Source organism: Podarcis gaigeae (assembly GCF_964106915.1).
Source record: "Podarcis gaigeae genome assembly, chromosome: 3".
Classification (NCBI taxonomy): Eukaryota; Metazoa; Chordata; class Lepidosauria; order Squamata; family Lacertidae; genus Podarcis; species Podarcis gaigeae.
In genome coordinates, this window is record NC_139680.1 from 29,693,881 (window position 1) to 29,706,861 (window position 12,981).

At 39.2% G+C, this 12,981-nt stretch overlaps 1 protein-coding gene across 15 annotated transcripts in view; it reads right to left on the reverse strand.

Moving 5' to 3' along the window:
- Positions 1-1,391: 1,391 nt before the first annotated feature.
- Positions 1,392-12,981, reverse strand: part of ROCK2 (Rho associated coiled-coil containing protein kinase 2) — a 78,038-nt gene continuing 66,448 nt past the window's right edge. For 10 of the 15 annotated variants that reach the window (XM_083729832.1, XM_083729837.1, XM_083729830.1 and 7 more), the window contains 7 exons: positions 11,573-11,643; positions 9,511-9,599; positions 8,462-8,540; positions 7,474-7,735; positions 6,349-6,586; positions 5,347-5,490; positions 1,392-3,685 (listed from right to left, as the gene is read on the reverse strand). In XM_083729832.1, the coding sequence (XP_083585958.1) occupies positions 3,682-3,685; positions 5,347-5,490; positions 6,349-6,586; positions 7,474-7,735; positions 8,462-8,540; positions 9,511-9,599; positions 11,573-11,643 (887 nt within the window). In that variant the 3' untranslated portion in view covers positions 1,392-3,681. Of the gene's footprint in view, positions 3,686-4,802; positions 4,886-5,346; positions 5,491-6,348; positions 6,587-7,473; positions 7,736-8,461; positions 8,541-9,510; positions 9,600-11,572; positions 11,644-12,981 lie in introns of all 15 variants that reach the window. The other 5 variants (XM_083729841.1, XM_083729833.1, XM_083729835.1 and 2 more) reach the window with 2 other exon arrangements.

Below are 12,981 nucleotides of genomic sequence, written 5' to 3' on the forward strand. Positions count from 1 at the left end.
TAAAAGACAGTATTTCAAGGTGTCATTCCTTGGCAAAATGCCCTGCACTGCGTTATGGGGTAAATACTACCTAGGAACTCCTATTGTGTGGAAAGCTTTACAGTGTTTAACATGAAAAGAGAAGACTTACTATAAGCTGGTGTGTGGATGAGGGCTGTTGCCAAGTAGTGCAAATTAAAGAACCGAAGCAATCATAAAACCAATGCATGCTTGCAAGATCCAGTCCAAAATGCATACATTATCAATGACTTGTCAATTTGCCTCAAAGGGTTTCCCCAGTTATACTGGCAGGGAATCCTCCTGGATTGGTGTAGCAAACAAGCCACTCTCTGGTAATTCAGAATTCCCAACTCTCATCAATCCTAGCTAGCATGGTCAATGGGGATGATATGAATTGGGAGTCCAGCAATATTTGGAGCTGGTCATTCTTGTTCTGAAGATACTTCAGTACCTCATGCCACATTTCCAGCTAGTTCAAGTGCAAAACCTAGCAGTGCCAATGTTTACTCCCTTGAACCAGGTACAATGTGGAAGTTGCATCTTAAGCAGCAGCCTGTTCTCAGAACAGTGGGATACAGAAAACTACAAGCTAGGAGCATATATGGCTGTTATCAACTGCATGACAAACTACCTTTTAGTTTGGAGAAAACCAAGCAGAGGGGGACACAAGTGGCATATGAAATTATGCATTGTGTGAAGAAGGCAGACAGATGAGTTGGCAGACTTCCTGTGGCTACTGGATGATGGGCCTTGGGTAGCAGGGGCTCTTAAGGTATTGCCAGATACCTTCCTATATGAACATCAATCTATTTCTGCTAAACTTGCAGGGAAATTTCCAACGACTTGCTCAATTTGTGGCTTTTTCTCCAGAACAAAATATGCACCAGAATTGTTGTCCAATGCTGTTTTAGGGAACTGATTTGAACTCTTGCTCATGAGGAAATAGGACATGACCTCCCCTTCTCACCACCACCACCCTTTCCTCAGTGGTCAAATTTGATAGCTGTCCCTTCAACCTTTGGATGTCCCATTATCTTCTGACAGATTGGCTTATACAAACACAAGTCCTGAATGTACCTGCTATTCTTCTGCCAAGCTTCAGTGCTTATGCTATTCTCTGGAAAGAACGTGAATTAATGCTTCACTCTCCTTTTAATCAGGCACAGAACATCATCTGATCTTTCAAAAGGTGTTACACAAAGCTACTTTTAAACACAGGGAACATTTTGTCCAGCATTGGTTAGCTGATTCCAAGAACTGTTAAAAATGCATTTCCCTATAAATGTATGTAAGCATCATTTTGTCCTTCAGAATTCTAAAATAACATTTCTATGCAAGATGTTCCATTTGCATACTTCAATTTATAAAAATCAACTTACCAACATCAGGAATTATTTAGTCTTACTCAAATAGTTTATTTAAAAATATATATATATTTCTTCCAATTCAGAACTTCCCACAAATAACAATTTTATATAAAATATGTATGCCTTCAGTGAATGGAAACAATTTTTATTGTATACATGTTTTAAAAATAAGTTTTGTATGCAAAATATGCATTTTTAAAAATATGCTATACTCTCACTATTCAAAACAAGCAGGTAAAATGATAAACTCCTGCTGTGCCATTGGGGCTTAAAGATAACTGAAATGATAAAGGTATATTTTAAATTATGGGATGCACAGCTTCTCATACCTAGTGTGTGTATAAACAGTATAACTGAATATATGGTTGGTGAGTCACAGTGGTTTAGTGGAAAGATGTACTTATAGGCCCATGCCAGTGGATCTTCTTTCCATGCATGACTCAGTAAAACAAATTCTTACTTATTTCAAGGGGGTTTGAATGAGAGAAGATCCCAGTTTGTAGTGAGCTCAAACTTACTGCATTCTACTGCACAAGCCCTCCTGAAGCAACTGAAAACTAAAGGGGAGTGGGGTCCTGTTTGGTGAATTGTACCTTATGGGTGTCTATTGGGTGGAAATCCCAATTTTTTTGGTTGAGATGTTAAATAAATCTTGGTTCTCTCCTTTCAAATATCTACTAAGGAAAACAACCTAGTGAAATGTCTCAATTCCTTCATTCAAATGTTAATTCTGTATTTCATTAGCACTAGCACACAACATATATATGCAAATATATGTAAACATATGAAAAAAAGAGAGAGACCAAGGAGGAGGCTACAATAGTTCTTTTTTCTTTTCCTTTTTTTTTTACTGCCATCATGTTTTAACATTATAGCATACTGTAGTTGTATAAAACATGCATTTTTCTGGATAAATTATGGACACGGCATTAAAAATCTCACATAAATTATATTTTGTACAAAATCAAATTTTTTTATTAAAAAAAATCTGATTAAGTGCCTCTAAGGCCCTTTCCTCACATATGTTCTCAAAAACACACAACTGAAATTATTTTCCTATTCCAAATGCTATGTGCTAAGAGAACAGGATTCAAGAAGTTTAAAATACATCTACAGTATGTTTCAATCGTTAAGGATTGGTGACAGTCCTTAGATATTGTGTGGTGAAAATGTAAAAATAGATAGTATGCAAAAAACAAACAAAGGCAGAACGATGTTTTGCAGCACTTAGTAAGGGTGATATAAAACCAATGACTAATACTGAGGTTTGTACAAAGGGTGGATGGGAAGTTATGCCTAAGCATGAAAGCTATATATTAGTTCTAATACTACCAGATCATTGTTTTTGAAACCATTACTCAACTGACCCCTCCCTCCCCTCCCCTCCCTATTAAGATATACATTCAGAATAGACTGACATTGATATAAACTATTATATTGTAAACATAGTGCACTATATTGTTCTGCCACAAAGCAAAATTGCATCCTAAGAGCTGGCAAACCTCTGCATCCTTTATCTCTCTTAAATATCTAGAATGGGCACAGACTTTAAGGAAATGACATTAATTTAAGGCATTCAAGACTGGTAAAAGAGGACTGCCCATTAAGTAGTAACTGGATATATACTTGGAAGTTATTATTATATGTCGCTGCTGAACACAGACATGCAGCCTTTGATATACAGATAATGAATGGCAAAATTCAACAGTATGGCTTTATACATGTGCATAGTTGCAACTGCAGGTAATGGTATATGAATAATATGTATAAAAAATAAAGTGGAAAGGTTTTTTTTAACCCTCTTGCAGCATTACAGTACAATATACATATTTACACACCAAAACACATACACACACAGTATAATGGTCACTTCTTTAAGATGCTGTCTTCATCAGTGTGTCAGACCCTCCTTATCGCCCTTTTTTCTGGCAAAATTGCTGGTTGTATTTCTCTATAAAAAAACTGACCAAGAGATGGGTTCACCACGTTTCCCCAATCCTTTTATTCCTCTTGTGACATGTAGTGCGAGTCTTTCCCAGAAAGAATTTGTAGAACAGAATCTGAGAGTATCCTTGTACTATTCACCAACCATTCCTAACTTGCTCAGTCATCCAGAGGGATTACATTAAAAAAATAACACAGGAATTATTAGTATGTTGTATTGCAGCAAAACACACACACACCTCTGTAAACTTCTTATCTATTTATACTTGAACTGTCTTTCAGAAACACCTATATATATATATTCATAACCCCAGGAATATGATGGTTCAGTCTTATCGACTCCAATAGTGATAGTATTCATAGGAGGCAGTTAGCTGAAAAAGAATAAAAAATGGATCTGGTCAGTAAAATCTAGAAAACATATTTGAAAACAGTGAAATTAATTCTATGGCCTGCAGGCTCCCAAACAAGATCCAAGCCAAAAGCAGCATTGGGAAATTGCTGGACCTCCCACCAGCCTGGGACAGCCTAACAAGTCAAGGGTGTCTTCCAACCTGCTTTGAAATCGTTTGATAGGACATCTGTTTGATCTCCTGTTCCCTTCCTGTCTTAGAAGAAGGATGAAGACTCTTTGTTTCTTTCTTCCCTTTAAACAAACAGCAGTGGGCACCAGGCAAAATAAATTTTCCAAACAGCTCAAGGGCAGCAGCCCTCCTCTTCCTGGTTTTAAGGTGATTTTGACCACCATTACCTCCTTAAAGGGTTCAAGACGAGACTTCTGTATCTCTTAGTTTTGAGCCCCATTTTGCTTCCAATGTGAATGCAGCTGCTGAGTTGTGGGGAGGGTGTGTCTTTTTTGCTTTTAGCAGTTCCTATTTTCGTATTTAAAAAACTACTAAAGTAAAGAAAAATACAGGTATTTCACCAAAAAGAAACTCTGGGTTGAAAGTCTTAGCATTTCTTGGCTGACCAGGGTGGAGGAGTGTTCCAACATCCTCCTCAGGGATGGCCATATTTGCTTTGGGGAAACAGTTTCCAACATGGGTGCTCCAACGCAAAGCAACTTAGAGAGCAATCCTATAGCGAGATCTGCTGGGATGAGTGTGGGTATCCAACTGAGCCAGGAGGTTCTGGATGAAGCCAAGGTATGCCAGCTTAACTTCTTCATATGCGTCTTGGTCAGAAATAAGTTAGCATATGTCTCTCTTCTTGGCTCAGCTGGGACCCAGCCAGCTAAGCCAAGTCTGGTTGACCGGAAAACAGGTGTAAACCCTGAAATTGGGGGGGGCGGGGTTGTCCCACGGGCATATAGCAGCAGGACCAGAGAGGGGGTACTTTGGCTAGATCATAAAACTCTCCAGCTTGGTCACATGATCTCAGAAGCCAGCATAGGTTTGGCCAGCAAAAAGGGTGATGCAACCCAAACAGTATTTTAAAGGCTTGTTTTCCCTCTGCAAGGCTTGGGGCAGCTTGGCCAGCACTTTACGCTACCTTAACTCACGCTGGGGCTTGCTCTATGCTTGCTCTATGCTAGCTTCTTGTACCGAGGTTTGGTCCCTTCTATCACGAATGAGCTGTTATAAAAATAAAAATGGCACACCGATGCAAAAAAAGCATATCAAGTTCTCACGGCACTACCAAAGAATGCAATACGTATGCAAGTCATCAGCTAAAATAAAAGCTGCACCACACTTCAAAACATATATATGTTGCTGCCCACATTTGAGCCTGGAGCAACATATAAAAAACTTAAGCATACATTTTTTTAAATAAAAAAAACTTTTTTTGCAGAAAGTTAGTAATACACAGTTGAAGAGCATCTTACAACACAGATGGCCATGTGGGTTTTGAGAATTACATTTTCAAAATACTTCAGAAGTTAGATGCATGCATCGTTGAATATTTTTTGCATTTGTCGTAAAATTGCTTTTGGGAGTTTTTAAGCTGGCACACTTTGACTGCTGAGAGAAATCCAAACAGCATGCTTTGTTTTAAGAAAGCCAATCCATTCTCCTACAGATAGTCACCCATTTACCTCTTCAGAACAAACACATCGTTATCATCATCATCGCTATCATCAAGATCGTTATCGTTCCCAGCATCATCAATATTAAAATCAATATCAAAATCAATATCATCAAATGACCAATCCCAGTCTCTACATGCCACATCAATTAATCTGTAAAATGAGGTTTTAAGGTTTATGAGCCACAGTCCACTAAAAACAATTCTTAATATGGCAATTAGTGCAACTTTCTCCTGATGCAGTAATGGTGACATATTGGCTGCAGTCTAGAATCCATATACACCATTCCTGTGTGCTTTCTTAGCCCTGTCTCATCAATAAAGAATATGCAACTAACAAAGCATAGCTTTGATCTCAAGAATTGCACACACATCCTGGAGTATGTCATGTGGTGCTTTCCCCTCCTAAGAGTGGATTAGTAGTATTCTGACACAATGTAACAATTGCGTGAACAATATTCACCTTAAAACCTGGGCTTTAAGTAAAAACTATGGGCCCTGATCAAGAAAGCCAGACTTAAAACACACACACAATGGATTTATGAGCTCCACGGATTGTAGCTAACTTTATCTAGACTGGATTACAGCAGCTCTTGTACATTTTATATAGGGCACAGCTGACAAACAAGGCTGAGCATGAAATGCACAAACACTGCATTTCATGCCATTCTAACAAAACAATATTTATTTATCATTAAATGACTTTTTATTTTTCTGCAAATCAATGCTGTAATGAAATATGGAATAAAAGATAAAATAGCAGTGTAAACCAATACAAAATCATTTAAATGTTAAGGAAGTGCCTGTTATTGTTTACATCAATTTATTTCCCATACTTCACAAGAAGCTAAATAAATTGTGGGCGAAGTAATAAAATGCTGCCAGGATGTCGTGCTTTAGAGACCGTCAAAGAAAAAACTAAAATTGTCTTATGTAGTGTCCAGTGTAGTACTCTAAAAAGCAAAAAGGGAAAACCAAGGATATTAACAATTTCCCACATGCCACTTTTTACCTGGTAGGAAAATCTTTCTTTTCGCTCGGAGGGGAGAGCTGGATTGCTTTAATTGGCCGTCTTAATGATTGGTTTGGCTGTATTTTCATGGAAGTTCTTGGTGATGATCGTGCAAACGGATCTGGTGCTGGAGCCTTTTTGGGAATCTTTTTCCCTAGGCGGCTCACCCATTTCTTCTGTTCCACTGTGGAACTGGCTAACAGTAGTAGATTCTTTGCAGTTGAAATATCATAATTTACTGAAACACATTAAAATCAGCAAAATCAGAATACATACATATGTACTTAAGATCCTCAACTCCCCTGCTGAAATCAGGAGACTCAACTTTGGCTTAACTCTAAAAAGATGAAAAGCTTTGTTGAGCAGTGGTCAAATGAGCGGACAGAGCTAAATTTCCATCTAGAACAAGTCTAAACACATAGGGCACCTTGTTTGATTCCTTGAAGACAAAGTTTTAAAGCCAAGGGGCACAGAAGTCATGTTAGCATTTATCCATGTATTCAGAACATCACAACACATCCTTTTCTCTCAATTATATTTCAGAAGCAAAAGGCTTTGAGTTGTGAAAGACAAAACAGTTCAAAATTACAGAGAAACTTGGTTTATACACAATGCTAAGCCAGTTTAGTAAGATAATTTAATAAGAATAACCATGATTCCTTTGATCTTCTGAACCCTCCCTAGCCACTTACTATGATTTGTTTAGTATCAACAAATCATAACCTGAGCTCATGGTTTGTTGTTCATTTACAAACCTTGATTTGTTTTAACTATGGTTTCAGTGTTAGGTGAAAACCTAGCACTCTTCTTTAAACCATGTTTTTTTGGTCTTCTCACCCTGGTTGCTCACTAAGCTGCAAAAGACATGAGACAAGAACAACTAGAAAACAAACTGAACTTTGAAGAAACAAGCCATGGTTTGTATGCTCAGCTGTGATTTGTTAAACAGACGATAGCTTAGAGTTCTATGTGAACCAGGTCACAAACCATCCACACATCCCAAATGCATAAAGCTGACTAAACTCACTTTTATAAGCAACCTTGTTAGCATTTCACAAGACAGAAGAGTTGCATCTGACTTTTCTAACAGACCAATCCATTTTATACTATAGTCTTGCTAGGTACCTTTGCAAGGTGCAATAATCTCTTCCTTTTTATCCATGTGATCCTTATGACATTTAATGTGGCAGCGGCGGCATTCCAAAGCAGCAGGAGGCTTGAACATGTGCCATAATGGCTTCATACATGCCTCACAATTTGTTGGGAAATGATAGAGTGTTGGTATAAATTCATGGCCTTTGTGGCAAATATAGTTTGACTTCTCCCCTGCAGAATCCACAGGAAATTCTTGCTCCTTTTTGCTTTCCCCTTCATTATCATACAGGATCTGGAATAAAAAATGGAAAGAACTGTATCAGTAATACTTGGTACACATGAGCCATCTTTTACAAAGGGGAAAAAATTGGTTGCACTGCAGCACAAACAAAGACAGCAAAAAACAATGAAAAAGAAAGTGAAATGATGTCAGATGGGCAACACAATCCCGTCTATTATCCACATGGTGGATGTGATGGGCTGGATGCAGAGTGTTCCTTCCGCAAACAGGAGGGCTGCCTCTACAAGAAGAAGGGACTGAGATCCAGCAGAAGCTCTCACTGGAGGGAGGCATGCTGTGTTCTGGAAGGTCCCTAACCCTCCAGAGCAGCATTTCAAGGAGGGCAGGGAACAAGGACGACTGGGTGAAAATCACCTCCCTGACCCTCTCTTCCATGAAAGCATCCTGTTGAGGTAGACATACTCCCCTTTCCAACTTGGGAGCTCACCTGAACCAGCCCAGAGATACATAAACGGGAATGACATTAATTACAGAAAGGAGCCTCTTGTGGGGCACTCTGATCTCCACCCATTTAGTAATACAAGACTTAACTTTTCTGCCATCCAACTCCACAGTTGAAGAAAAATAGCAACTCCCAGTCCCTTTATTTGGTTACACTTCAGAATATATTTCAAGTGAAACCATACCATGTCAGGTGTATTCAGACTATTTAAGAATGCATGATATCTTCTACTACCCTCTCCCCCCTTTGTTGTTCATAATTTTTAAAAGGCATACCTGGAATATCCTAGGAATATCTTTGGCATCTGCTCTGTATACATCTGTTTGTGTGACAGGCCGAACATGGAATAATTTGCTGTAGAAGCACACATGCAGAAAGTCAACGGAAATGTAAGTGAGATAGGAAACAGTAATGTAAACAATACTAATCTATGAAAGTCTATGGAAGCTCTCCCTGCAGTAGAGTTCAGTTTGGACATGAAATAATAATTTAAAATTAAGATGCACCTATGTTAATAATACAGTATTTTAAAGACTTAGTAGTACAAATGCTACAATCAGTACATTTTTTTAAACTGGCAAACAAATATTACTCCAAGTAATATTTAAACTCATTGCCTATGTATTCTTTAAACAAACAGCAATCAAGTCAAAATAAGAAGAAATGGATGTCATACTGTATGTGTGCCCTCTTTAATTAGAACAAAGGATCAGTTAAGTCTTGACCATTACAAATTTACATAATAAACCTCTGTGATTAGATGGCATGAGGACAGAATTTTATTAATTATTTCTTCATTATAATTATTAAAAAGTCTGGCCTGGCCCACCTTTCTATCACCTGACAGTAAAATGATGTCAGGTGGCCCATTTTTCCTTTGTAGTTATTCAAATTGCAATACAAAGCAAAAAGCAAATCAGGCAGGGCTTGAAGTTTCTGCCCATCAGCTGATAGGCAGTGACCAAGCCCTGCTTTGGGCAGGGGTCAGTTGTGCCATGGGGAACTCTACCATGCAGCCAAGGACCTCTGTAAACCAGCCAACCCTTGTAGGCCTGCTCTATTGCCAATCACTTGACCAGCAGCTACAGGAAGCCTTCCTTGTCAATGAACAACTAGGAGGGCACTTTAAGGGGCAATCTTTGGGAGAAATTATCTCATGGGCCAAACTGGGACCCTTGGGGTCTAATTAGGCCCATAGGTATAAAACATTACAAAAAATCAGGGAGGAAAGAATTTTAAAAACACAGCAAAAGCTATGCAATAACCCATAGGAAAGATCCTGTAAAATAGAAGCAAAAAAATAGTGTCACAAAACAATACTTACTCTATGTCCAACACCATGTAAGGATTTGATTGTTCTTTCTCTTGTTCATTGTGATAGAATAGTATTTTCTTGCTGCTCACAATTATATACTGTTTTTTAAATAAAAAAAATATGTAAGTAAACACACAGGTTGGGCAACAAATTTTTACTTTGATATACACATGCCATATTTTTCCCATGACAATACTTTCATAGGATTAAACCACATCACAAAACAAATTACTTAAAAAGTTTGATAACGAAAGCTACTTGCCCAAAGTCATCTAACCCTTTAAATGCATTGTTACGATTTATATTGCAATAGTCACATCAAAAACAATGGACAAAACATCATCAAAACTAAATAAGCAAAAGAAGAAACTCTTTAAGATATGATGCAGCAAGCATGATAAAAGCTCAACTAAGTTACAGAAACAAAATCCCAATGTACTAAAGCGTCTAGTCTGAGTCAAGTCGTTCATTAGCTTTAAGATTGTAATTGGATTTCATGCTGATGGATAGCCAAAATGTGCATATACAACCCTTCCTCTCTCAACCCACACCCAAATCTGTAGTGGCCTCTACTATATACTAGTGTATGCCTAGTATATAGTACATACCCCAGTGGAAATTTGTCTTATTGTGAATTTCTGTTTGAGGATCCAGGTGGAAGACATTCTAGAGTGGGGTGACACCTCCTACTGGAGGGATCTGGCAGGGTCCTCTCAAGCCTTTTGTCTCTTTTCCGGGGACGACGACACAGAAGGCCATCCAGTCCAACCCCCTGCAATGCAGGGATCTCAAGAGGTAGTCCCCCATCCAATTTGAAACCATACCGCACCCTGCTTAGCTCTGCAAATGTGCTTGCAGTTTTATTGCTACAACACCAGGAGTGGGATAACTCCTCGAGACCAAATCAAATATTGGGCCACTCAACTCACAGGAAGAACATGGGCAACTGAAACGTAAAGAACATAAAACTAAACTGACAGAAGAAAATACAGAACTACCCCTCCCCCACCCCAAAGCGACAGGTGATGTCTGAAGATGGGAAAGGAAGCAATCGGGGGGGGGGGGGAGGCTAGATGAAGAGGTACTCACCTCAGCAGATGCAACCACAGCCATAGGGAACCAGTCAGCCATGGAGGAACTAGAGTCAGACAGATGTCCACAGAGCAACCACCATGGCATGGAGGCACAGACAGAGGACAGGACACTATTAAGTCAGCCTCTCCTCACAGGCCCAACAAAAAAGAGAGGGGCAGCCACAGTTGTGCACCAAAGCCCAAAGGCTGTCTGAAGAGGCATGGGGGTCTACCCACACCAATGAAGCTGGGGCTGCATGCTCAAGCCCTCACATGGGCTACAAGAAAGCAACGGGAAGGGTGGGGAGTAATGCAGGCAGGTCCCACTGGGTGCTTCTTGCACACACACACCCCACCATCAAAGGAAGCTGGACAAGCCACAGCAATGGATGTGCTCAAGATTAAAAGGTGATTGCATTTATAAGGCTCTTTGTAGGATGTGCCTGGAGCTCTAGCAGTCACCAAGGCCCCCAAACAAAAAGTCCCCACTGAGACTGGGGGTGGGGAGACACTGGGGAGGGAACACACAGACTCAACTGAGCAGACTGAAAGAGGGATGACTCCTCTCCCTGGTGAAGAGGCTAAAGACTTGAGGGGATCCTGCACATTCCTTCCAGTAGGAGGTGTAAGCTCACTCTGGGAATGTCTTCCACCTGGATCTGGCAAATTCCCATTTTCCCTGCTGCTCCTACTTCTAACACTTAAAAGAAAACTATCCACTAAGGAGGAGATATGGGATGATAAGCAGCCAATAACCCATCTTCCACTGTGTGTGTGATTCCTATCCCACTCAGCTTTCTCTTCCTGTTGGTAGAAAAGCCTTCAAAATCCTCAAAAGAAAGTGCTCTTGCATCCCAGACAGGCTCATAATCAATCTCTAGAAAAGCAGCAATGTATCAAAAACTGTAGCGCTCTATTTTCACGTGCTGAACAGAGCATTAAAATAACTGCATATCACGTCCCAAGCAATAGCTCTAAGAATTGCATGCATTTCTTACCTTTCTAACCCATCCATATTTTTTTGTATTGTTTCGGGCAGGCAATGATAGCCAGCCCTCTAGCCGTGACTCTGAAAAGTATTAAAGTGAGCAAACATCAAAACAATTAATATTGAATAGGTATTGTGCTACTTTTTAAAGTCATGTCAAGTTAAGAAAAATGTTTTCTTGAAAGCTGTGTCATCTGCAAGCAAATACCATATTTCAAAACAGCTGAAATTTAGAAGCAAACACGAGCAAAGCTCTAGTCATAAAATTGTGTCACCACACATTCCTATTAGTAAATGTTTTATGTTCCACAGCAGAAACATATCTAAAGCATTTATTACTATTTAAGGAAATGTCTGTGCCATCCATTCTGATTCCTTTTGGAAAACATTAACAAAGCACACACAGCAAATTCTCCTATTTCTAAACCTCCAGAGTATTAAACACAGAAATTGTACAATGTACTCAAGGGTTCCTGCTCTCGGTGCAGAATTTGGACCCTCTGTACTGCTTTAAACAGCTTCCCTTGTGTAAAGAAATTCTGTTGCTTTAGACTGTTTTTTCATGAGTATTATGTAATGCATTCTTTTATTTATATTGTAATGTATGTTGCAATGTGCTTGTTAGGGAGACAGCAGATGAAGAAGACTGTGGAAGAAGAAATGACCTGAAAGGGAGGCAGAGTGGCTTGAAGGTGGAGGTAGCCAAATCACATGGCTTAGGCAAAAGAGATGAGGGAGGCAAGTCAGTATCCAACCCACTAGATTTCACAAAATAGAATGCGAATGTTTGCAAAACTTCTAGCAAGAACAAAAGTTTGAAGTATACTGATGCATAGGGAAAACAAAGATTAACAAAATATGTTTTGTATTGTAGTCTTTACACTGAGACATGCTTTGTTTAACTTTTGGTGGAAAGTCCTTTGAAAAATATAGAAGGTTCCCCCTCATTTTCAGTTCCCCTTCCTATAAAATCTAATGTGCTTCCACTGTCAATATCCTGATACACTCTGTGCACATGCATGTGTGCGCACACACAAACAAACAAACACACCCTGATTAATTGAACACAGCACTGCAGCAGTTTCTCTATTGTCTTTCCTACTACCACTGAAAATATATTAGCAGCACCGAGCCACCAATGATTCAACCAACTTCACCTCTTTTAGATTTTAGGAGAAAGGAATGGAGGGAAGGTGTATGCTACATTGTATGTCCCTATTTCCCTAATAAGAAAATGATACAATGACAAGAACAAATGCCATTTCCCCCTCTATAAACTTCTTATCCTAATAGCTTTTCATTGTTTCAGCAAAAGTCAGTTAATTATTCTTAAACACTGTAATCTGTGGGATCTGAATACTTCTGAATTCTTCCAGTCCACACACCTGAGTGCCATTTAAATATATTTAGTACAGCTTT